Source organism: Mustela lutreola, chromosome 7 (genome assembly GCF_030435805.1).
Source record: "Mustela lutreola isolate mMusLut2 chromosome 7, mMusLut2.pri, whole genome shotgun sequence".
Classification (NCBI taxonomy): Eukaryota; Metazoa; Chordata; class Mammalia; order Carnivora; family Mustelidae; genus Mustela; species Mustela lutreola.
This window is the reverse complement of record NC_081296.1, coordinates 37,680,582-37,706,217: the sequence shown is the minus strand read 5'-3', so window position 1 is coordinate 37,706,217 and position 25,636 is coordinate 37,680,582. Positions and strand designations below refer to the sequence as shown.

The 25,636-nt window shown below is 54.3% G+C and overlaps 1 protein-coding gene across 2 annotated transcripts; it reads right to left on the bottom strand.

Annotated features, from left to right (window-relative positions):
- Positions 1-395: 395 nt before the first annotated feature.
- Positions 396-12,720, bottom strand: INSYN1 (inhibitory synaptic factor 1). Of its 2 annotated transcripts, none has more exons than XM_059180428.1 (3): positions 11,596-12,720; positions 10,445-11,171; positions 396-1,235 (listed from the first exon to the last, which is right to left on the bottom strand). In XM_059180428.1, exons 2-3 carry the CDS (start codon positions 10,598-10,600, stop codon positions 513-515), a joined length of 879 nt encoding a protein of 292 aa, XP_059036411.1. In that variant the 5' UTR covers positions 10,601-11,171; positions 11,596-12,720; the 3' UTR covers positions 396-512. The 2 variants fall into 2 exon arrangements, with proteins under 2 accessions (XP_059036411.1, XP_059036412.1); XM_059180429.1 differs by lacking the exon at positions 11,596-12,720 and adding an exon at positions 1,906-1,985 and having other exon boundaries at positions 10,445-10,552.
- Positions 12,721-25,636: the final 12,916 nt, after the last annotated feature.

The following is a 25,636-nucleotide window of genomic DNA, read 5'->3' as shown; positions in this document are numbered from 1 at the left end:
CCTGGAGCAGAAAACATGGGGGGAGGTGGATGTAAATGATCTTGGGTCTGGCTGGGGTGACCCAGGGACCCACTAGGCCCTCAGTCCTGCCTGTCAGACCAATAGTTAACCCTGACCTTGGACTCTGCTCCTTGTGAGCTTGCCACCTACAGATAAATCCCCTCCAGGACAGGGCCAGCTCCAGGGCCAGAGCCAGCAGCCAGAGCCAGTATGCTCAGGAACCTGAGAGAGGAATCCCACCTAATTTACATACTTTTGAACACCCCTTCCAGGAGCCCTGTGATGAGAAGGAAGGGAAGGGGCTTCTGGCCACCCCTTCTGGGACCTAGATGGTGAGGGGGCACCTCTGTGTCTAAGATGAGCTCCGAGAAAGCTCTGGGGCCTTTGGGGCTAGATACTTAGCATTTTAAAATTTTATTATGACTGCATTTGTTTAAATATATATATATGTATATATATATATATATTTATAGCTCTATGTACCCACCGCCCCCCAGGCCCCTCCCCAGCCCCTAGTTTTTCCCCTTGGCTTTCTGTTTGGCAGCCGTGTAGGGCAGTAACGTCTGAGTGCTCTTGTCTGACACCGTTTGGGTGCTGCTGTTCCTTGTGACCCTTCGAGTCTGCTCGGGGGCCAAGGTGGGGCCTGGGCGGCGGCCAGTCAACGGAGAGCGCCTTGGCTTATAGGGAGCAGGGGAGGGCTTGAGGGGGCCTACATGGGCCTCTGGACGTGGCGGCTCTGGGGACAGGCCCACCTCCTCCTCCGCCACCACCTCCTCGCCGTCCTCTTCCTCGTCATCACAGCACAGAGCGTGGTAGAGCACTTTGTCGCTGAACCGTACCCTCTCGCGCGTGCCCGGGGTCCGCTGGGGCAGCTGGCCCTTCACAGGACCAGCACCGAAGGCCTCCTCGCTGGAGGAGTCCGGGGTCTCCACCCGAGGCCCATTGGGGATGGGCGTGCCGCCATTCATGAGCCGGTAGTCAGGGCCAGCCCCGGGCCGGGTCAGCTCAGGGCCGTCCACGGAGTCCGAGGGCGTGGATGCGTCCAGGAAGGAGCAGAACTCCCAGCTGTCTGAAAGGATGTCCGCCGTCATGAAGTCCAGGTGCCCCAGATCGAAGGGGCCGCCCACGCCCGCCTTGTCGCTGCTGGAGGTGCTGCTCACAGTGGCCGTGGTCCAGTCGTCTGGCTCCAGTTCAAAGTCGAAGTCTGAGGTTAGCTTATCGATCTGGCTCACCACCTGGCCGGGGAAGGAAAGAGGGGTGAGGGGGCCTAGCATCATGTGGGTGCAAGCATGTCCCCGTCGCACCCTGCTAGATGCCTGGCTGATGACCCCAGAGGATGGTCACGGGTTTGTCCACCTGTTGAGGGCCCATGTTGGACAAGGGTGAGCAGGTTTGGGCCATTTCCTACTCGTCAGCCCCTCCTTCCAGCCCTGCACCCTCACACCCCTCTCCCCCAAAGCCAGCTGCTGCTCTAGGCACAGCTCTGGTGCTCAGAGCTCCATTTTCCTTAGATGGAGAGGCAGCTGTTTACACAGGGCTGACCCTCCAGCAAGGCCACTCAGTGGAGAGATGAGCAGACCACACACCTTTGGAAAAGAAATGATATGGGGTGACCATGAGGAAGACGCTGCCCCCGTTTTCCAAACCCTCCTGGACCAGCTTGTGCTGCTGGTCAATGACTGTCCTCGTGGGTCTCCTCCACTGCACCCCCACAAACCCCAGAGCCTCCTCCCTCCGTCCCCACCCTGTGCCCTGATGAGTGGAGATCAACCCTGGCTGTTGGGGAAGGAATAACACAAGCATCATTTGGTAAGCAGTAAGGAAACCCCCCTCTCAGGCCCAGAGCCGCTTGTGACAAGCACTTAGGGGGCAGCTTGGCTGCCAAGCTCAGGGCACCCAACTCACCCCATGTGCAGGGACACCCTGCCTCTATCCAGGTGGCCTGCCTCAGGACGTCCCCTCGCCTAGGCCCTGCAGCACAGAAACTGGGATGAAGACAGTGAGAGGAAAAGGGAGACCCCATCAGAGATGTCAGAAGAGGACCGTGTAAGAGGAGGAGAAATGATTCCGACCAAAACTGAAAACAGCCAAACAATAACAGCCAAGTAGAGAGACCAAGAGACCCAAATGACCCAAGGACAGGACATACACAGTGAGTCACTGAGCCCAGGATCCGTCCCAAGCACCTCCCTGGGGCTTTTTCCCAGGGTCAGAGCAGTCTGTTACTGAACGAACTAAGGAAGTCCCTAGTCTAACGGATGTTTATGAGGATGACTGCCGCCCAGGGGTGTGCTAGGTGGTCGGTGAGGGGTGGGGTAGAGAGTCCCCCAATGTGCAAGATGAAAACAAAGCCAAAAATCATGGACTGAGGTGTTTGGGGGCAGCAGGAAGTTTCCTTGGTCAGAAGTTGGGGGCGGGGGAGCGGTTTCTGATGGTGACCTGGTCCGTCATTTTCCCTCTGAGGCTCAGTTTCTCAATCTGCAAATGGGGAGGTTGGGTGAATGGTTTATTTCTAAGGTCCCTTCCATCTCTGACATTTTAGAACTCTGTGTTTATAGGGATGACTTGAGAAGCTGTTTTGGGGTGTCCATGCCTAGGGATATCCACTCCTCATAGCTCCAGGCCCCCAGGGTGGCAGGGACAGTTGGCTGAAACCTGCAGACTGGGGGAGTTAGGACATTTGGATTTCAGATTTAACTTGGACATTGTTCTGTGTGTCTTTGGGTAAGTCACATAACCTCTCTGGACCTCAACCATTCAAGTGTGATGACCCCAGCCCTGCCATCCTTACCAGGGCTTCATGTTTAGCAATGAGGAGGGCTGTGAAAAGTCTCCCTGGGGCACTGATTAGAACAGTGTCATCATCTCCCATCTCTGAGCACCTACTAAGTGTCAGACTTCCACCCATGAGATCATCCTCTCCTGAGCTTCTAGAAGATACACCACAGGCACAAGTAACTGCAGGGGATGGGGGGGGGGTGCTGTAGTTTCCAGCCCCTCCTGCTGCTCCCCTGCAAAGTTGCACACCACTATGAGGTGCTGCTGTGATTTCTGGGCTTGGGCAATGGGGACAGGGTCCCACTCTCCAATCTGGCCACCCTGTCTTATGCCCCCCACCCCCAAGTGACTCCCTCTCCCTCAGAGAAGCTCACATCCCTTAGAAGTCCTTGCTCAGCCCGAGCCCCACTTGAGGGTTGGGAGCCCCGGCCCAGAGCAGGGGGCTCGGCTCGCACACTGGAGTGTGCTCCAGCCTACCCCCTAGAGTTTCTGATTCAGTAGGTTCTGGGGTGGGGGAGGGGGACTTGGGAAGGCACATACCCAAACTTTCAGAGGCTAATCCAGGGGCATACTTTGAGAACCATTGGCCTGGGGCCTGGGATGGCAAAGACACAGAACCTCAGAGTGCTGCCAGCCTGAGGGGAGGCCCTGTGTCTCTGGGACAGCCATACCCTCAAATGAGACCCTGACCAAGTTGAGCCTGAGTCTGCTGTTGCACAGGGTGGGGACACAGCTAATGGGAATCTGGTTGAGTGACAGGCTATGACCACACAGGGTTGGCTGAGGCCAGGCTGGGCCCAGAATTGGAGCTCCTAATGCCCTGTGAGGAAGACCACACAGGCCAGGGATCTCTAAAGGGGCAGTATCTCTAAAGCTGTCAGGCCTGGACACTCTCCTTCCCACCCAAGAAGTTCCTGCTGGCCACCTGCTCAGGCAGCCTTCCCATTCAGCCCCTTCCCCTTCTCCATCAGAACACCCTTCTCTGGTTTCATCCCCAGGGTATGGAGGGATGGGACAGAGGGGGACTAGCAGTTATGACAAGGAGGCCACGTCTCAGCTAAGGAACTTGAAGCACGTGATTTTCCCTCTCCAGTCTCCGTGTCCTCCCTGAAAGTGGGATGAAACTCCTCTCCTCACCAGGGTGACGGGGCCTCACTAGTTATGGGTGTGGCTTAAAACACAGAATTGGCACCACCAAGCACTTAAGAAGCCAGGCTGTGGAGTCAGACTTAGGGTCCAACCCTGGCCTCACCCTGACAGGCTGTGTGACCTTAGCCAAGTTACCCAGCGTCCCTGTGCTAAGTGTCTTCATGAAGGGGAATTTGAGTTGTATCTATTTGATAGGGCCGTTGGGAAGATTTAATGACATGACGCACGGGAAGCAGGTAGAACAACACAGACTAGATCAGTACCCACCGTGTGCCCGTGGGTGCTCCTACGGGACCAGGCGCCTGCACCAGGCCCAAGAGCGGATGGGAGTTTCCAGTGCCTGTGGCAGAATAATGGGACGTGTTGGGCATTTCAAATCCTAGCACATGGGGGGTACCTATGTTCCCTCAAGTAGGTCTGTCTCCAGACAGAGCAGAGGGAAGCAGAAGAGGGTCTTATGGCCAAGAGGTAATGAAGCTCAAAGGCAAATCTGGCCCCGAGCCTGAGGGACAGGCACAGCTACTTGCTGAATGACATAAGTGAGGATCAGAAAGAGGAGTCATGTGCCCAGTGTACCCAGACGGTAGGCAGGGCCCCTCTACCTCACTTCATGGGGTCCGTGGGGATGGAGGAGGGCGGGCAATCCCCACCTTACCTGCCTGTCTGCTCCGGATGCCTCAAAATTTGTGATTTCTCTCTGAGATTTAATAATCATTTTGCCTGCACATAATTTGGGATTGTCTTGGAGTGCAGGGAAATAATTATATATACAGAAGGACCGAGAGGGGGAGAAGAGAGAATGGAGAGAGAAATGACAACATAAAAATCAGAGAATCATGGAGCTTCAAAGCCAGAGGGACTGGAAACACTGCTGACTTCAGCCCCTCACTGTGCTTGCTGATGGGGACACTAAGGTAAGCCCCAGGCACTGGAGGAGCAGAACGGAGCCCACAAGTCAGGAGTCCTGGCACCTTAAGAACAAGACTTGCCTGATCTGGAGGGGAAGGGTAGGGCTGAGAGCCATGACAAACCTGCCCCACCCCGAGGGCATCCCCAACTGCTGTCCTGTTCACTGCCTCAGCTAGCTCATCTGAACGACTGTCCCTGTCTGGTGGCAGCTTCCTGCCCCACTCCTGCTACATTTAAGGCACTCAGTAATCAGACAACGGGACCATGTCACCCCTCCACTTCCAGCACTTCCCTGCTACCCAGACTCCTGAGCCTCTCGAACGCAAACCCCCACCAACTCTGGCCTGGAGGGTCTTTGTCCTCCAGCAGGTGCTACCAGTCTGCCAGGCTTGCCTCCTCACCAGCTCTACACACTCCCCTGAGCCCGCTTCTGCCTCTGGGCCTCACCTGGGATGCTCCCTCCTTTGCTACTCATCCATCTCACTTCCAGAAGGAAGTCTTCTCTGACGCTCCGTTGAGGACAGGTTCCCTATGACAGGCTCTCAAGGCACCCTGTGCCTTTCCTAAAAATATTTTCTGATATTTATCACTGCTATACTTTAATGCGCATGTATGTTATATGATGGATGTCCCCCCACCCCCGAGACAGTAAGCCTCCCGAGGGGTGGGACTGGGAATGTTTTGCCCACCATGGCAACCCCAGTTGGCACAGAGATTGGCACACTGTTGGCAAATACAGCCATTGATGAGCGGATGAGGTGAGACAGAGGCCTTAAAAAAATTGCTGGGGGCAAAAAACAAAAACAAAAACAAACAAACAAAAACATTGCTGGGGGCTGCTCTTCTGAGAGGGAGTTCCACAGTTCTCTCTCGCCTGCCCAGCCCTCCCTCCAGCCCTGGCTGAGCCTCCATGCCAAGGAAAGCACATCTGTGTTCCCTAAGGCCCCAGAGTCAGGGCTGAGGACTCAGGACTCCCAGCACAGGTATCTCCCTCACCTCTGGCCCCTTCACCTCCCTCGGCAAACTGCTACCTCCTCCCCTCCCTCCCAGCTCCCCAGGCAGCTGGTTACATAACTGGAGATCTGCATTATTTATGACCACTGATTATTTTTTAATTTTGTGATTATGTTATTTATTGTCTTGCAGGGGGAGGGGCTGTGGAGTTGGGGAGGGGGGAGAGAGCTGACTGTGATTTATGACTCTCATCCTGCAATTTGGCCTAATTGGCCAGAGAGCTTCGTGAATCTGTCCAAAGGAAGAGAATGCAAAGGGAAAAGGGAGGAAAGGAAGGTGAGGAAAAAATAAATAAATAAATAAGAAGAAAAACTCTGCACAATTCTTGCTGAGCTGCTGGTGATAGAGCTGACCCACTTTGGCACAGCTCCGTGGTCCCCAGCCTCTCCTGCCCTGCTGCTTCCTGGCCGGGCCACAACCATCTCGTGCCTGCACAGCCCCTGGCTCTCCATGCCGCCCCAGAGGCAGCCCCTTGCCCAGGGGACTGCACAACTGCTAGCAGGCCTGTTCCCTGTGAAAACCAGGTGTGTGTGTGTGGGATCCTCCATGGCCACCCTAGGTGGGCAGGCATGCCAAGTTATGTCCCCCCACAGTGAACCTGAGGTTCATTTATGAGCTCCTATGCTGAGTGACATCTTGGGCAGGAGGAAGGGGAGGAACTCAGCTTCTGGAGGGCAAGGATGAGGGTATTTGACCCTGACTTTCGGAGCCCCGCAGCTGGTGGGGAACCAGGAGAGCAGTGGGGAGGCAGATGCCCAACCAGAACCACAAGTAGGAGGTTGCTGGAGAGCATGTGGTGTTCTCACGGAGGGTATATCTGAATACCATGGTCTACAAGGTTCTGTGTAATTGGACTCCTTGCTCTCTCTTTGACCTTTCTTTTTTCCTGCTTTTCTCCTCCTGGTTCACCCCACTCCAGCTGTTCTGGCTTCCTTTTTGCTGATCTCGAACATGCCAAGTATACTTCCATACTTCCTCCTCAGGACCTTTGTAGGAGCTGCACCTACTGCCCGGAAGGCTCTTCTGGATATCTATTTGTCTTGTACCCTTTGGGTCTCTCTTCCAAAGGCATCTCATTGGAGACCCCTTTCCATGCTGGAAGAGGGTGGCACTGTCTATCGCAGGAGAGGCTGAAGGGTACCAGCCAGAAGGCCAGGGGCCTGGCTTGGACCACTCCAATAATGACTAAGAAGCTCATAGGACTTCAAAAGAACAAGGCCACACATGGAGTAAGGAGCCAGCGAATGCCAGAATGTCTCATTAATAATATCGAAAAGATGTGGAGCTAGTTTTGTGTCCATCTCTGTGCTAAGTACTTTATACACGGTAGTACATTTAATTCTTACAATAGCCTGGGGCTGGTCGTGGAGGTATAACATTCAGTATCCTCATTTGCCAGAGAACAGAAGCCCAGAAAGGTGAAGTAACTTGACCAAGTCCACACAGCTAGGAAGGGAGAGGATCTTGGATTTGAACCAGAGACCTCTGGCTCTAAAAGCCTGTGCTCTTAGCCTCTGGACTGCACTGCATCTCTGAGTTAAGATGCATGGAATTTTGTGTAGCTTCGAGAGCCTGCTGGGATTGGCCTGGCATCCTGGAGTATTGGGGAACCTAGGAGAATGAGGGCTAATTAATGATCGACTGTCACATCCCTCTGCGGCAGTTTCAGCTTTCAAAGCACTTTCACATTCCTCACCTCTCTTAGTCCATTAAGGAACTTTACCCACCCATGGGACGGACCTCGCTTCTTATCACATGGGGGAGCCCGGTGAGAGCTGGAGCAAGGGTCTGGGAGGGCGGGGGAGCTTTGGGAGAGGGAACTCCAAAACCTTTAGGGCTGTGTTAGCCCCACTTACCACATACCAAGCCCCAGAGAAATCCCTGTAAGAGCATCCTGAGATGGGGAAGATTGGCATCCCCATTTCAGAGATGAGGAGACAGAGGCTCAGGGTCTGGGGGAGGAAGTGCTTTAGTGTCTGTCGTCTTTCTGTGACTTTCAGGCTGTATGCTCCAGGGGACAAGGAGAGTTTGCCCTGATCAGTGGTATCTGGGGCTAAGGGAAGTGGAGCAGCAGGACGAAGAGAATGGACTTGCTCCTTCAATCAAGCATCCTGTGGTCTCCCCCCGCAGTCTTGCATGCGAATCTTGCCTTTATATCTAAGTGTTTTGCTGTCCTCAGCTCAGTGAGCCTTGAGCTGGTCGTGTCTGGGGAAGGAGGTATAATGAACAAACAAGCACCTGCCTCTACCCTCTGGACCTTGGGTCTATCCATGCCCTGGATGGGCATGGGTAGACCCAAAGGGACTGAGAAGAGCCAGGTAGATCCTGCCTTAGAAGCCCCCTTGGAGGATCAAGAACCAAGATCAGGGCTATAACCCCATACACCAAACCAAGTCATGGCATCCCCATTGAGTAGCTCCATTCCTGACAAATCCCATCGCACGGGAAGTCAGCTAGGGTGTCTCCTCTTCTGCCTGGGCCTCCCGGAGCCTCACCTGCCTTCCTCAACACTCCCTTTGGCCCATCACCCCATGTCCAGACCCTGCCTGGGGGATGGGGGAGTTCTGAGGCCTGCCCCCCTCCCAGCTGGGTGCCATTGGCAGCGGGCAGGCAGTGGCATACGGGGTAGATGCTGGTTGCCGTAGCAACCTGCCAAAGTCTTGGGTGGAGGCACATGGCCTCCAGGGTATAAAGGGGGAGGGAATGCATCTCTCTCTGTCCTGGCTCAGGCCTTTGGGCTGCACAGCCTGTGGACCTGAGGCTCTGCTGTTCGAGACGTAGGGGTGGGTGAGTGTATGTGCTGAGAAGAGAGAGAGGGAACATCTAAAAATCTGCAAATAAATCCTAGTACTTCTGGTGTCCCTGCCTTGTCCCCAGAAGGGCGCCCCCCTCAGGGCATCACGGCATGAGCATAAGAGAGCATCTCTAGAAGACCCAGTCAAGATGCAAAAAGGTCGCTGGCTGGCCCACCTGCTCTAGCCTCAGAAGAGGCAACAGGAACCCGAGTTCCAGTTAGTTCTGTCCCTGGTAGGCTGTGTGAGCTTGGATAAGGCCCTAGCCCTCTCTGGGCCTCAGTTTCTTCAAACAGAAAATGGACAGGGCTGGCATGGATGACCTATGGATGACCTGGAGGACCATGTTTGGGGGGACAGGGGAGGCGGATCGGGGAAGATGCTCAATTGAGAGTAGGTTCTGTGCTGTCATATTTCCAGGCTTAGAGTCAGTCCTGGCTCTTTTCTGGGTGGGCTCTTTCCTGGCATAAGTCCCATACCCTTGCCCAAGACCGAGACTCTGGATGGTTCCCATGGCCCTGATGGACCCAAAGAGGGTCTAGAAAAAGATGGGCTAGGGAGTGACAAAGAGGGGTTTTGTTCTTTGGACCAGTGAGGTTGGGAGAGGAGGGGTCGCTTGGGGGCATCTGGCTTTCACCACAAGGCTGATTCTGGGCTGAGGGGCTGCCCTGCCCTGCCCCACATCAGGTCATGTCCCAGCCTCTCCACAACCCCTCTGCTCTGGATACAGCTCCCTTCAAACATCTCCTGCTCCTTGGCTCTCAGGTCAGGCTGCAGTTGGCACCTACCATCACCCCTTCTTCTCAATCCTCCTAGAGCCCCCATCCTCCCGCACAGCTGGCTGGGGAAAGCAGGAACCCATAACTCCCGTTAAATCACTCTTTCTGCTATCTCTGCAGGGGCCCTGGTTATAGGGAGGTGAAATTTGCCTAAAGCCCACCTGGCTGGCATAATGGCACCCAGTGGGCAAATTCAGGCCAGTGGCTCAGAACGCTGGTCATGCATTTTGGGCTTGAACACAGCCCAGGGGGCAGGGCTGAGGACATGTGTACCTCATTACCCCAGCAATGTGGGAAGCAGTAATTAAACCGGGCTCCACTTAGAGAGACAGAGAGGGACAAACATCTCAGGATCTCTCAGTGACTTTTCAGCCTTGGCAGAAACATTCAGAACTCTGGACAGGGATGCACACGTTTAGATGAGATTCCTGCCCCCAGCCCCCAACCAAAGTACACAGGAACCCTGGTACCCAGTAGCAGCCGCTTGGATGCATTCCCATCTCAGGGCAGGGAGCATATAGCTGCTTCAATTTTTCCTGGATCAAGGGTTCTGAGTAGCCTGAGTGTGACTTCTCGAGAATGCTCTGAGCTAGGCCTTCTCAGTAGGGCCATCAACACTCTTCCAGAACCGTTTCTGAGCAGGTCGGAGTCTGGGAGGCAGATGGTGGGATCAGAAGCCAGCTTGGGCCCCAGGAGAGTGTCTCCCACTAAGAGGCTACGGTGGGATTTAGTCTATATTTATCACCTTGGCAGCCCCGAGTGCTAACCACAGAACCCTGGGCCCATGACATGTTGCCCAAACTGGCTCTGCTACCTCAGGGCCCCGCTAGTCCTGGAGTATGCTGAGGTCCCGAGCAAAGCAGATTTGGGGGAAAGGAGAACAAGGAAAAGGAAGTACCCAGCAAAGTGACACGTGTGCATGCAGCTTTGAGTACGCACACACAAAAATGGAAACACATATGTGTGTTTTTTGGGCCAGGCCCAGGAAAACTGGTCTGGGGGGCTGTCTGGCCCCTCACTCACCTCCCTTAGCTCCTTGGCCACCTCCTTGAGTTCCTGCAGGATGCCCTCAAGCTGCCCGATGACCATCTTCATGCGCTGTCGGATCCGCTCCCGCTGGCCACCACTGCTGGGGTCGTCACTGGGCTGCCCGAGGTCCGGGGCGCCCCGAATGTTCATCCTTTACCACGTTGCTGCAGGCCTGCCCATATTCCCCCCAGCCGGGCACACGCTGCGTCTGCCACCACGGAGCCCCCCTCGGCCAGGCAGAGCTCCACATCTTAACGGCCCCCCAGCCCACCCTGGCCCTGGGTGGCCTTCACCCAGCCCCTGCCCCCTGCCACCCCGCCTCCTCTGCCTCTGGGTGGGGAATGGGACACCCAGAGGAAGACAGAGTCTGACGGAGGGGGTCAAGGTGAGGACACAGGAGGACAGGGGGAGGGGCCTTGGGCCTCAGGAGTGGCCGCCAGGACTTGGAGTGCCTGTGCCTGGGCTGAGCTGATCTCTGGCTGAGCCTGGACACCGAGGCAGGGGGATGACTCTGCAGGGACTAAGGGTAAGAGATGCCCTTGGGATGGGGGAAGGCAGCAGGAATCCCTCACAACTCCTAGGAGGTTGCAAAGGCAGAGGTCTCCGGGTGCAACTGACACCTGCAGAGGGAAGGTGGCTGGGGTCTTCCAGATGTGGTTGTGGTGGGGGCTCCAGATGTGGGCAGCTCTGAAAAGGGAGCTGGATGGAGAAGGGCAGCCCCCTGCAGAGAGAGCAAGCCTGGCGTCAGCCCTCCCAGGCTGCACCACCAGCCGGCAAGCAATGCCGCTGCCTCCCTCCTCTCGCCAGCCTGCACCCTTCGTCGCTGGGGATTTTTTTTCCTTTGTGGGGAGGGGTGATGGAGGCAGATTATCTACAGCATAGCCCTTCTTCCTCTAGAAGGAAATGAAGGAGTCCCTGCTCTAAAGGCAGAAGTCCTCAGCCTGCTACGGGGCACCCTGCCCTAGCTTCCCCAGTCCCCCGTGCCTCCACCCCCCCAGCCAGGCCTTGTCCCGCTGGTTCACGAGAGGGCCTCTCCAGTCCTTCGTCCTCCCTCCCAGTGCCCCCAGGGTGCCCTCACTCCCAGCGGACCCTCCCTTCCTCAGCCCCGCCTTCCCTCTGAACCCCCGCTCTGCTCCCGGACTCACCAAGGGTGGGGGCACCAGCCTTCCTTCCCAGCAGCGTCGGGGGCCAAGCCCCAAGAGGACGTTGGGGGGCCCCCAAGGCTCCCTAGGGCGGGCTTCTTTCTCTGGACCCTTCGGCCCCCGGCCACAGGGAGGTCCTCAGAGCCGCCTTGGGAGACATCTGGACGGTGGGAGGGGGCGGGGCCTCCGCGCTCCAAGGAAGGGGGCCGGAAAAATCTCCCCCAACCCCCGCGGGGCTCCGGGTCGGGAACCAGAGAGGGTCCGGGGGGCTCGGGGCTCCGAGGCCACAGGTGACCCGGGCGCCGGGCGACCGAGGCGACGCCGGGCCGGTCCCAGCGTGTGAGCCAAAGTCGGAGGGATCGGAGGGCGCCGGGATCCCCTCAGCCCACGCCCGGGATCCCCCAGGCTCGGCACAGTCCGGGATTTGCTCTGTCCAGTCCAGATCGGCCGGCTCCGGGCTCCGCCGGGGTCTGCCTGCCCTGCCGGGAGTGAGCGGGTACCGCTGGGCGCCCGGGGCGCGCTCAACCCGGACCCAGAAGGTCCGCACTCCGGCACCCGCGGCGTCCGGAGCGGCCGCGATAGTCCGCTCAGCCCGGCCCCACTGTCCGCCGGGGGCGAGAAGGCTCCCACCGCTCAGTCTGCGGTGGGAAAGGTCCGGAAGCCGCTGGACCCGGGGGGGGGGGGCGGCGGCGGCCGCGGGGACCGGGTCCTCGCGGGGCCGGGCCGAGAGCGCGCGAGTCAGGGGGCCCGGCGGGGCTGGGTTCCGCGGCCCGGGCGCGGGCGGGAGCGGCGCCGGGCGGAGCAGAGGAGGCGAGGAGAGCGAGAGGAGGAGGAGGCGAGGCGCAGGGAAGGGAGGGGAGGGGGCGCGCGCGGCGGGCCCGGGCCGGGCCCGGGCTCACCGGGCTCGCAGCCTCCGCTCCGCTCCCGCCGTCCCCCTGGCCCGCTCCCGCTCCGCTCGCCGCCTCGCCAGCCACCCGGCGCCGGGTCGCTGCCGGTGGGGCAGAGCAGCGCGGGGTCGGAGCTGGGCCTCCCTCCGCTGCCTCGCCCTGCCCTGCCCCGCCGGGGCTCCGCGGGCCTGGGCCCGCTCCCGGAGCGCCGCGCCGCCGAGCCGCCCGCGCCCCGGCCGCCCCCGGCCCGCCCCGCCGCCCCCCGCCGGACTGGCCGCCCGGGCGGGCGCTGGCTCCCTCAAAGGCCGCCCGGCTCGCTCGGCTCGGCTCGCTCGGCGCTGTCAGAGAAGGGGCCGGCCCTGCGCGCCGGGAGGGAGCTTTTAAAGCGACACACACGCCGCCCAGCGCCGAGCGCCCAGCGCGCGAACCGGGGGGTTTGGCTGCGGGGGGACCGCAAGGGTCCTACGTCTGCGGGGCTGGAGGCGCACTAGCCGTGCGGGGACTCCGTCTGACCTCCGGGCGCGGAGGGGCAGCGGTCTGGGCACTTAGTTCTTCCCGCCTTTCCTGGCACCCCTATCGCCCCTTCCCCCACTGCGGTGCACCCCAAACCTCTCTTCTGGCGAAGTTTTCTTTGCCCAGACCTTCCCCATTTCCCTTCATCATACCCAACTTCCCCCAGACCTTGCTTTGAAGCAGATTAATTCAGAAAATAGAATACAGACAATCTTTACTGAGCACCTACTGTGTGCCAAGCTCTAAGGTAGGTAGAGCTGGGAGTTGGAGGCTCTGGTGACAGGTGTGCGTTAGACACAGATCATTTCTTCAGTTACTCGTCCATTTACTCAACATTTATTCAGCACCTTCTGTGTACCAGACAGACTAGACTCTGGGGTCCTAGATAGGAAAGACAGCATTTCAGGAAGCTCACAGCTCCTGGAGAAGTTGGGGCGGTAAACTGCAGGACAAAGGCAAGTTCTTTAAGAAACGCTAAGGGATTGGGGAGGGCGGGGAGCAACCCAGGTCAGGGGCTGGCAGGCTCTCCCAGGAGGCAACCCCTGAGCTGCTTCTGGAAGGAGAAGTAGGAGTTATCCAGGTGACTGTCAGTGTGGGGGAGGTGGGGATGAGCACTTCTGGGGGGATGGGGGGAAGGGTTAGAGCAGCGGCTCAGAGGCAGAAGTGAGAGGAGAGGGAGTCGGAACCAACTGTGCGCTTTAAAACTATGCGTTTTAGGGGCGCCTGGGTGGCTCAGTGGGTTGGGCCTCTGCCTTTGGCTCAGGTCATGGTCCCAGGGTCCCAGGGTCCCAGGGTCTCGTGGTCCTGGGATCGAGCCCCGCATGGGGCTCTCTGCTCATCTCTCTGTCTGCTTGTGATCTCTCTCTCTCTATCAAATAAATAAACAAAATCTTTTTAAAAAAAAAAAAAAACTGTGCGTTTTAAAACTGTGCGCTATTTGACAGCTCTGTGGAAAGGGGATTAGAGGGAGACCAGATCCCCGAGGGGCTTGGAGGCCACAGTTAGGTGCTAGGATTTTCTCCTGAGGCAGAGGGGTGGGATGATGTCAGAGGGGAACTTGGACTTGCTTGCCTTCTCAGGAGATTCCCCTGTGGCCTTGTGGAGCTGAGGGCTAGGCCACAGGGAGGAGACCAGTTAGGAGGCCGTTGTAAGAATCCGGCTGAGAGAGGGGGAGGCTGGAGTGGGAGCAGAGACAGAGAGGAGGGGAAGCTTTAAGAAAAAATTTAGGAAAATAGGACAGGATTTAGGGCTGAACTTTGAGAGAGTGGGAGAGTCCAGGATGCCTCTTTGAGCTTATGGCTTATAGCTTGGGAGGCTGGGCGCATGGCTGTGCGCACAGTTTTGCTGGAGAACCATGGGTCTGGGGTCTGGGGTGAAGATGAGGGGTCCAGTTTGGGACAGGGGAGGTACCCTGAAGACAACTGATTGTACGGTTCTATGGCTGGCCTTGAGAGGGGTGTTGTGTTGTGTTTTAAATTGAATTGTCTTTCGGGAGGATGAGATTAAGCAGGATGATTGTGTAGACTAGCACCCAAAGCGGGAAGTCGAGGCTGGAATTTTGGAAAAGAGTCCATGAGTGAGATGGAGCAGGAATAGTCAGGGAGGTAGGAGAAGAGCCAAGAGAACGGGGCGTCTTGCGGGCCTAGGAGGACAGGGTTTGAAGGAAGGCATGCTCTGCCATGTCAAAGGCTGCACAGAGCTGCTGGGAGAGATGGAATGCAAGGAGCCCGCTGGCCTTGGGACTTAGGAGGCCACAAGTGATGGGCTTTTGGGGGAGGAAGGAGAAGGAAGGTGGCAGGAGCCTTATCATGGAGCATTGGGTGCTGAATATTGGTGAGGAATAGAAGTAAGTCTAACTGACACTATCAAAAATTCAGTTGATGGGGAGGTAGAGATCTGGAACTAGAGGCGGAGGAAGGATCAAGAGAGATGGGGCTAAATGGTGGTTTTGAGCCTGGCCCATGGAGGGTACTGAATTCTGGGGCCAGCGGTATGCTGAGGCCAGTGATGGCTTCATCAATTCTCCAATCTCTCTCAGAGGGGTGTGTACAGGGGTCTTCCAGAGGCCCCCGGTCCTCCAGAAGCTGTACGGGTGAGGGTCTAGTTGCCTCGGGTGGGGGGAGATATTCTCCTGGGGATGTGGTGAAACCAGAGGCCACACCCATCATCATTTTTTTAAAGACTGTGGTAAGATGCACATAAAATTTACCTTCTTCACCATTTTTAAGTGTGCAGTTCTGTGGTATTAAGTACATTCACAGTGTCAGGCAATCACCAACACCATCCATTTCCAGAACTCTCTCCATCTTGAAAAACTGAAACTCTGAATCCAGCTGGTGATAGCTGTCCATTCTTTGTCTCCCTTAGCCCTTGGCAAGCATCATTCTGTTTACTGTGTCCATGAATGTCACTACTCTAGGCACTTCAGATAAATGGATTCCTATAGTCCCACCAACCATTTCACAGAAGGTCTGATGCTAAGGCTAGCCAACATCAAAAACGGGCTGAGCCTGAGGAAATTGAAGGAGTTTCTATCCTTGGGTCCACGGGACCATCTATGCACGTGCAGGATGGGGGAGAGGTGTTTGAACATGGGAGTTGTTAGGAGACAATGAACTTGGTTTCAGAGGCTAAGATGGGACTGCTTAATACTTACTTGATTTGCGGTCTCATTCATAGAAGTGAGTTATTTAGGAAAAGGGAGGTGATATTTCTTCTGCTACCTGTGTGGATCAAATGTCTGGGACCCACATCCACTGGGTAGACACCCAAGAGGGCATCCAGAATGGAAAAGCAGAGGGACTGGTTTATATGTCTTCTGAAGATGGAGTAGGCTGATCAAAGCAGACTGGAGAAGAGGCTTGTCAGAAAATATCTCTGATTATACATCTCCAAAGGGCTACCACAGGTGAGAGGGAATAACTAGGTTCTGGGCGGTCCTCAGGCCTGCCTTCCTTAGTTCTTGGAGACTGACCCATTGTCTCTTCCCTTTGACCTCCCTGGTTACTTGCCCAGATGTCCTACCCTTCAGATCTCTGCTTAGATTCACATTCCCACCCTCTTCACCTCTAGACAGACTTCCCTAGTCCTTGGTTGGCAGACAGAAACAGAAGAAGTCTTTTGGCCCTTAACCAAATGTTTCCCAGGATGTTCATTTAATATGTTAGCTGTGTGACCTTGGGCAAGTCCCTTAACCTCTCTGAGCCAGGATATCCTTATCCTTAGCCCATAAACATTTTTATTTTTCCCTATATTGGCTGCCTTGCCAAAAGGGGGGAGGGGAGTTATTTTCTAATGTCTCTTTGACTCAGAAAAATAGGATGATAATAGTACCTACTTTCCAGGGCCATTGTGAGCTTGGAATAAAATAATGCATCTGGAAGTATTTGGCCCAATGCCTGGTACCTGATAGATGCTCCATGGATGATAGTTGCTATCAGCTCTTATTAATGGCTTTGTGAGGCTCTGACCTCCCCAAGATGGTGTCTGTGTCGTGTCTGCCCCGTCTCTTGCATGGACCAATGTGACAGTTAGTGACTTTTTATCTCTTTAGTCTGTTTTCCATCATCCCACTTCTGGCATCCCTTTCCTTTGGGAAACTTCCCCTATTGTCACAGAGACCTAGTGGGTTGTCCATTGCTGTGCTGACTTATCCTACCGCGTTGCCAGCCAGTGACCTGAAATGCACATATCATCGAACGTCATCCTTTGTCTAGCACCAGTGACCGGCCCAAGGCGTGGGCACACTACCCAAGCAAAACTTGGATCTTTCCCTGGAATTGATATGTGGACACTGGAGGGAGGGAAGCCTCCTTACTGGGCTGTAGATGTTACTTACAGTCAGCTCTCCCACTAATTGGAGAAGCCAATCAGGGCAACAGAGGGGAGAGGAGTTTAGAGGGCATGCTTGTGGCACTGAGACCCAATCTTGACTCTTATGGCCTGGAAGTCTTTCTTTCAGTCCTGGGAGCAGCAACCACATCCTACCCAACTCGAAGAGCCAATAAATGCCTTTCTTGCTCCAACTTCTTTGGCTGGGTTTCTATCTCATACAACCAATGGGAGCATGACAAATATGCTCAGGGAATATTAACAAACAGATGACTGACTAAATGATTGAATTCTGGATAGGGTGGTGTGTCAAAGATCCTGAAACCTGAGGGTTGGGAGCAGCTGCCCTGTGGCCATAGGAGGGAGAGTGGATATTTGGGAAGTTATTACATCAGGCAGACTTGGGTTTCAGTCCCAACTCTGCCATTTACTAGCTGTGTGATCTTGCGCAAATTACGTGCCCTCTCTGAACTTGAGGTTCCCTATCTGCAAAATGGTCAAAGTAATGGAGACTGCATAGGGTCGCCTTGAGGATGGAATGAAATAAGAACACATAGCACCAAGCCCTGTACCCTAGGAAGGGACATGGGAGACAAGAGCTCGAAAAAATGGTAGCAATCTTAGCACGCAATCCATTGTGGCTAATAGTGTAGGACTGAGATAGGCAAGCTGGTCAGGAGGGAACCAGGATTCAATCTGCAAGCTGAATTCCCAGAAGGACTGGGTCCTGGTACCAGGGAAGTGGCACCAGGGCCAGAGAGAACATGTTTGGAGAAAGGAGAGAGATAGCAGAGAAGCTAGCCCTGAGGCAGTGGAGTTGGAAGGCCCATATGCTGGTTTTTCTGCTAACCACATGACTCTCTAAATCTTCCCAAACCTCAGTTTCTTTGTCAATACTTTCTTGATAGATATCTTGAGGACTCAATCCATGTAAGACTGAGGGCACAGGGCTTAGTAAGTGTTCCATAAATATTACCTATTGGTATCAATGTTTGTCGCTTAGGGAAATATCTGAACACAAAGGTAGGATCAATGGATAATGTTACCAGCAAACTTTCCATGAGAAAATCCCCAAGTAAAAAACCATCTGTCTCTGAATTTCCCAGGACAGGCCATTCCAGAATGAGGAGGAGATGACGTGTTTTTCTGCAGCTGGACAGTGATGGGGCTTCTACTGGAGATGCCATGTCTTGGAACATTTCTGTCATCTTCCTGCTCCCTGTCATCTTCCCAGCTCCGGCAACGTTTTCAAAAGAATTTTCTGCAGTGGCTGCCTCTTCTTCCTCACTTCTGATCACTCTGCAAACCTTATAACCTGGTTTCTGCTGTCATTACATTGTTGAAATCACCCTCACCGAGCAAGACGGTGTCCTTGCTATGACTTGCAGACACTTTTTCTCCCCTGTCCAAGGTGATCGCTTTATGGTCCTGACCCTGAGATGTTGGTGCGTCCCCTGCTATATGACAGTATAGCTAATTTTCTCCTGGTTCTCTTCCTACCTGAGTACTGCTTCTCAAGGATTCTTCTTCTGGTCCCCAGGATGTTGGTGATCCATGGGGATTCTCACTTGGACTCTCTTCTCACTCCATACACCTCCCCCAAGAGAAGTCTTCCACATCCCCTAAAGGTTCTTGATTTCCAATTTGCTATTTCCAGAAGTGACTGTTCCAAAACTTCAGACTGTATTGCTACCTGCCTGCTGGACGTTTCCATGAGGATGTCATGTAGTCACCTCGAACTCAGAGTGCCCGCGTCAGGACCCATTGTCTTCTCCCCTCCCAATGTAGCCCCTTTTATTATCCCCATCCCAGAGGATGTCCCCACCCTCCAGCCTCCACGCAAGCTGGAAACTTGTGATCTCCTCGACTCGGGGTTTCCCACATCCGTTTGGGCACTAAGTCCTGTTCATTCTACCCTTTTAACACTGTGTACACTAGTGTCTTCTCTCTACTGATGACCAGGCCCTGTCTCGGACCCACTGGCCCCTGCCTTAGCTGATGGCCAACTAATGGACCTGCCAACCTTCAGACTTATTCAGTGGAGTCCACTGTTGCTGGTATCAGTTTTCTGATCTATCTGTTATGACCCTCCATGGCTCCCCATCCTTACAAGGCAAACCCCAGCTCCCTAGTTTGGCATTCACCTCTTCTCGGGAGCTTGCCCTTGTCTGTCTCTGCCAACCTCCTCTCTGCAGCCTCTTGCTTCTGTCCCTTCTGCCGGGGGAGCTCCATGCAGGTCCTCATACACGACTCCCTTTATACCCTTTATACCTGCTCTCTTCTTTGTCTGGAAAGCTCCACTGCTCTCCCTTTTCCTTGAGACCAACCGCCAGGACTTCCTGAAATAGTCTCTCCGTGTGTAAGGTCCCTCCTCTGCACCACTGTAGCTCCCACGTCCTCTGCAAGTATGGCAATAATCACATTACACGGTCATTACCAGTTTGACCCTCACAATGAGCTGCTGGCCAACAGATACCTCCATATTCTTGATGTCCCCCGGAGTCTGCTGTAGTCAATTCCCAAGCTGTATTTTTGGAATATCGAATCTCTAACATGCCTATTTGTCTCACATCTTGATTAAACAAAATATCTTTAAGGTGGAAAAAGCTGGAGGGAAGTAGCAGGACACATAGCTCTGGGGTTCCCCCAGCATCACATCCCTCCCGTGAACCTCTGATCCTCAGACCCCGCCAACAGCATTAGTCTGCCAACAGCGTGGGCAAACTGTGTGATCGTCCCCTCCTGCCTTCTGGAGAATCTTAGGCTGTCCATTACCCTTCACTTTCTGCCCTCCTATTGGTTAAATCTTACCCCACCCCACCCCCGCCGCCCCACCACATCTTTGCCCGGTCCCTTTCCATCAGTGTTTAAACCTGCTTTCTAAACTCTCTGGTCTTAAAAGTAGGATCCCACATCCCTCTCCACGAATTGGCTCATCTTTCCTCTCTCCACAGCCAGACTTACCCTAAGAGTTGTCCCCACGCCCGGCCTCTTCTTCCCCAGCTCCCACTCATTCCTCTTCCCTTGGCAATCTGGCACCCGCCCTGACCAATCCTCTAGCAAACTGTTAAATGCTAAAGTCATCAGTGACCTCCAACGTGCTCCACACCCCAAGTCCTGACCTGACTTGTCGTCCCTCTGCATTTGGGATTTAACCGTGTCTCTTGTCAGCTACCTCTCTTCCCTCGGCTTCGGCAGGCACTGAGCCTTCCTGGAGTCCTGAGGGCTGAGAATTCACCACTGGCTCCCAGCTTCCTCTGCCTGCGTTCCACTGTCAGAACACGGGAGTTACTCCGGGCTCCGCTCCATGTCCTATTCATGCTCACCCCTCTCTCTTCCCTCTCCATCCCCTCCCCCACCCTCACCCCCACCTGTTTCACGGTTACCGATGCTTCCTACATGGCTCCTGGTCCCCACACCACATCTCCGGCCCAGATTCTCTCCAGGTTCCAGACTCGTGGGATCCCCTGCCTCCTGGGGAGCTCAGATTCAAAACTGAACTCTGGATATTTCTGAAACAAGCCCTCCCCACCCCCATCTTCTATCTCGGCAGTCTCACAGAAACTCTGGGAGTCTTCTTTATACCTTCTTCTCCCCCCCCCACCACCCCCCGCATCAAATCCACCTCTGCTCGTTCTGCCTCCTGCGTGTTTCGCGTCTCCATTCTCTGCTGCCACCCCCTGTGTCTGAGACACCATCATCTCTCCACCAGACAATGAAATCCACCCCCTACCACGTGCTCACCAGTCCTTTCATGGCATTAGCCCCATAGCAGCCACAGGGATCTCAGAAAACTCTGAGGTGGACATATCATTCCCCTGCTTACAATGGTCATGTGTTTCACGTTTTCCTGAGGTCCCAAGTTCACAGGATACCCCAGGGGATCTGTCCACTGCAGCTCTCTCTGCCGCCCCCTGTCCTCACTTCCCATTGGTGACCCCCTGCCCCTCAGCCACATTGACCTTCTTTCAGTGCCTGGGATGCACGTGTGTCTTGCATCTAGACTGTGGTACTTGCTGTCCCCTCTGCCCCATGGGCATTCTTCCCCCATCTTCTTCCAGCTAACTTCCATTCACCCTCGAGATCTAGGCTTGGCAAGCCTTCCTAGAACCCTTCACAGAGTGGCCTCCCCCCTTAGTTGTTTGTGATATTAAGACATCTGCATTCCCTGCTAGACTGGCCATCCCTTTGGGTGACTACAATGCAAGGGCTCAGCAAATCCTGACAGACAACTGAGGAAGTTCAGGGTGGTTCAGCAACTTGCTTAAGGTCACACAGCTGATGAGTAGCAGGTCTCCTCTTAGCCCCCTTTAGACTGGTTAGGGTGCCTCTGCCATGGAACCCCATAGCACACAATATCTTTGTATCCAAACAGTGGCCAACCTTGTCGGAGCTGCCTGTCCAGTGGCGGAGCCAGGAGTGCCAGGCAGAGGCTGTGCTGTCCTGCGTGTGCGTCCCTGTGTCCTGGTCCTCTCCCTGGGTATCTGGCCACACCGTTGATGGCTGACTCCCTATTGATGAGCCTTTAGAGAGCTTTGCTGATGCTGCCTTCCTACCCCAGCACCAGTTTCATTCTCCCGCGGGACTATGGGTCGAGCCTTCTTTTCCTTTCCATCCTAAGTTAACTCTTCAACAGAAACTTTTATCAAAACAAAACGAAAAACAAAAAATAAAATCATGAATTGGCATGTAACCATTGAGAGAAGGGCAAAAGGAAATAAGACAAATATAAAACACAAGATATAAAATACAAAACACAAGAGCCTTGAGGCAGCTGAGGCGAAGACATTCAGCTCTGTGTAGTCTGCGTGGGCTGAGCTCCTATGGGTCATTGGCCTCTTGGTCCTTGGGCCAGTCCTCCCACACTTATCCTCTAGTCTGGACTCAGTCCCAGGGCACACTCACTTCCTCTCCACACACTGGCTGATGAATCCACGGGCAACACTTCTAAGGGGATTGGAGTCTCCAGGGATGGGGAAACAAAAGCCCAGACCGAGTTGGGGGAGAGAAGAGTGGGGTTTGGGGTTTTGGGGTTTGTGCCCTAGACCCAGATGACACCTGCACTGGTTGAGCAGTTCTCTACACCCTGGGCCCAAAGCAGGGGCTGGTGCTCGACTGCCAGGGGGTAAGAGCACTGGGGGCCCAAGTGATGAGTGATGGAGACAAGCTGGCAGGGCTGAACCGGAACCCCTGGCGTGGGAGGGGCGGGGAAGGGCGGGCTTTCGGAGCCCAGGCAGGACAGAGCATCAGGTTCTTGTCAAACACACAATCTAATTCCGAGACTGTATCCCTCGTGCCTGAGAGATTTTCAGTTTGCAATAGTGTCATTTACAGATGGATTTGCAGCGGCGAATTACAAGTTTGTAAGCAACAGCTTCTCTGACGCCTCGAAGGAAAAAAAAAAACCTTATCCCTCTGCAAATTATAAATTCATAACTAACAGTGTTATCCAACTGAATGCAAAACAAATTCATTACCAGCTACATTATTCCATTGAATACCAAGTGAATGAACCGCACGGGGTTTGTACGGATTGGGGACCTATCAGGAGATGGGGGCAAGACAACCCTTCCCCCAGGTCCTCTTCTTTGTGGCCCTGCAGGCCCACCTCAAGCTAACCCCAGATGTCGGCAGAACTGGATGGAGGCACGCTGCTTGTATAAACAACAGGCTGGAAGCGATGGTGGGGAGCGTGGTGAAGGTAGGATGCTGGTGATGACATATGGAAGCACAACCACCCTGGGCCTTGGGTCGGCATCTTTGCGTGATTACTAAAACTGGTGTGCTGTTATCTTAAGATGCTGTCCTCTGGGGGCACCTGGGTGGCTCAGTCGGTGAAGCCTTTGTCTTTGGCTCAGGTCATGATCCTGGGGTCCCGGGATTGAGTCCCGCCTCGGGCTCCCTGATCGGTGGGGAGTCTGCTTCTCCCTTTCCCACTGCTCCTCCCCCTGCTTGTGCTCTGTGTGTGTGTCAAATAAATAAATTTTAAAAATCTTTTTTAAAAAAAGATACTATCTTGTGAATGCCGAAGTTGTTGTGCGTTGCAGGACCTCCCCTTGTCAAAGGGAATCATTCTGATTGTCTGCTACACAGGAAGATGTGGGTCTTCTGAGCAGACACTAGGCCGAGAAAATAAGCCTCAGCTTCGGCACGGGAGCAGGAGCTCCCTCCTGTCTCTTGTGTGACAGAGTCTTGTGTGACTGGGTCTTCTCTCAAGAAGTTACAAGCTGCTGAACATCTGGATGGATGATCCCGGGTTGGGGCACGTGGAGACCATGACCACAACGTGCAGGTTCTGTGGAGGGAGAGGGCAGGCCATACTTCATCATCAAATGATCTAGTTCCTGGCTCTATGGTGTATTCCCCAGGTGCGGTGCCTGAAACTAACCTTTCCCCTTTAAGCTTTATTTTAGAAAGTTGGAAAAGACAAATAAACAAAACTAAGATACATATACTGCCCATAATATACCCCAGCAGAAACAACCACTTCGGGCTGTTTCATTCTGAATGAATGGAAAACTGTTCTTCCTGGATTCATTCAGAAACGTCTCATCACTTGGAAGACTGGACTCTATATTGGATATGGGAGATGAGGGGAAACGGCCCATACCATAGGTGTGCAAGCACAGATGGCGGTTCCCAGCATCCCAACGTCTTTCTCTACCCCCACATGGTTGCAGAGTCTTCTTGGCCTCCACGTCCCATCTCGGCCTCTCCTCTAGACCAACTTCCCTGTCTCCCTCTCGTCTCTGATCATGGCGCCTCTCTCTGCCTCCTGCTCAGGAGCCAAAAGGCTTCTTCTCCTTGTCTCATCCTGAGTGGTTTGCAAACGTCATATGCCCAAACAGTTGACCAAGGTATTTTTTTTTTCCCCTAAACAAAGACCATTTCCTAAGAAGAATTTCTGGTACCAAATGGGAAGATAAAAGATCTACACCTTGTTTCATGAACACATTTATATATATTTTTAAAGATTTTATTTATTTATTTGACAGAGAGGGATCACAAGTAGGCAGAGAGGCAGGCAGAGAGAGAGGGGGAAGCAGGCTCCCCCCTGAGCAGAGAGCCTGACGCAGGGCTCGATCCCAGGACCCTGGGATCATGACCTGAGCCGAAGGCAGAGGCTTAACCCACTGAGCCACACAGGCACCCCAAACAGGTGCCCCATTTATATTTTTTAGAAAGAGGAGACTATTCTACAAATGCTGATATCAACCTGCTTTTTTGTTCATTAACAATGCAGGCTCCGCATTTTTATGTGCCCATCAATAAATCTATATTTGCTGCTTTAATGGCTACATAGTAGTCATGTGATTTTTTAAAATGGTCCCCCCTCCCCTTTTTTAACCTATACATTTAGGCTGTTTCCAGTTTTTGCTATTATAACACATCATGCTTGCACATTTATCTAATTATTTCCATAGGTTAGGTTCTTCGAAGAAAAATTTCTGAGAATGCACTTTCCAAAGGCTTTGTCGTAGCATCGAACTGCTCTTCAGAAAGTTTGTGCTGATCTACAGTCCCAACAGCAGTTTGTCTTCCTGCCTCCTCTTACTGTTCTAGCTTTGTCTCAGTTATGCCCTGATGTGCTGCAGAAAGAGCCCCCGGGGATGCTTTGGTGACAACATGACAATGAATGAGTGATTCCCTGAAGGATAAAGAGAACTAGAGAGCAAGAATGGGGAGAAATCTCATGGTGCTGGGTGCTGGGGAGGCTCTTGAAAGGGACAAGAGAAATTTGGACCCCAGCAGGGCAGCAGAGAAACTTTTTGGATCCTGGGAGGAAGATGGGCCAGACCTGAGTTGCCTGCAGGACCCAGAGGAGAATCCGAAGAACTGAGTTGCCAGCCCCACTGCTGACCTCGAAGGGGAACAGCATTGGACTGAGCCCCCCGGAGTGCCAGTGAGCATCCCGGGTCTGCTGGCAGCATGCAGGAGAAAGGGGTGAAGGGTCCCTGGCACCAGATCCAACTCACAGGTGGGAAGGGCCCCCAAACCCTGCTGCTCCTATGCCAGCCCCGGCCAGCAATCCCCACACTCACCTGTGGCGGAGGGAGGGGAATGTCTAGAACAGTGGTTCTGGCTCCTCTCTTCTCCCGTAGCAGCTACCCACACTCACCCTGAGTCCGACGGGGGAGCGTTTGCTGAGTAGCATTGCCTGGGAAGAGACCTTTCCCGCTTCTCCAGGCATAGCATGAAGCCTGCTTTGACCTGTGTGCCCAGCTGCAGGATTCTTTCTTTCTGGGCAAGGACACCTGAAAAATCTCAGGGAGGCAGGAGCCTTGTGTCTGAGCAGCCAGCATTCCGGGGATCAAGTGGTTAATCCACCTCTAGGATGGGGTCCATTCTCTCCCCTCACACTGCCTGCTCTTTTCCTCAATCCTACACAGAAACCTCTGGAGCCACCGGGGTGCTCTCTTTGGGAGAGAGAGAAACATTTTTTGCTTCCCCTTTTAATGATACCGGTGACCTCATAAGGTTTCCATGGTGACAAGACCAAGGAGCCAGGGGGACGTGGTGAATTAGGCCAAACAAACCCCCCCGCCCTCCCCCGAATCTTCTTCCTGATGCTGGGCTTCAGGAGTAGACTGTAGATAATCAATGAGATTGCGGAAGATGTGGTGGTGGTGGAGTGGGGTGCAAAGACAGAGCTTGCGGAAGCAATCTGGGTCCTCCTTCCCTTTCTGTGCCCCTCCCCTCATCCCCTGCCTCAACAGCTCCCTTCCTGGAGAGGCTGGTGCTGAGTGTGGCCCCTCACAGCGAGACCCCTGGGTGGTCACAGAGCACCCATAGGAAGACAGTTCTGATCCCAA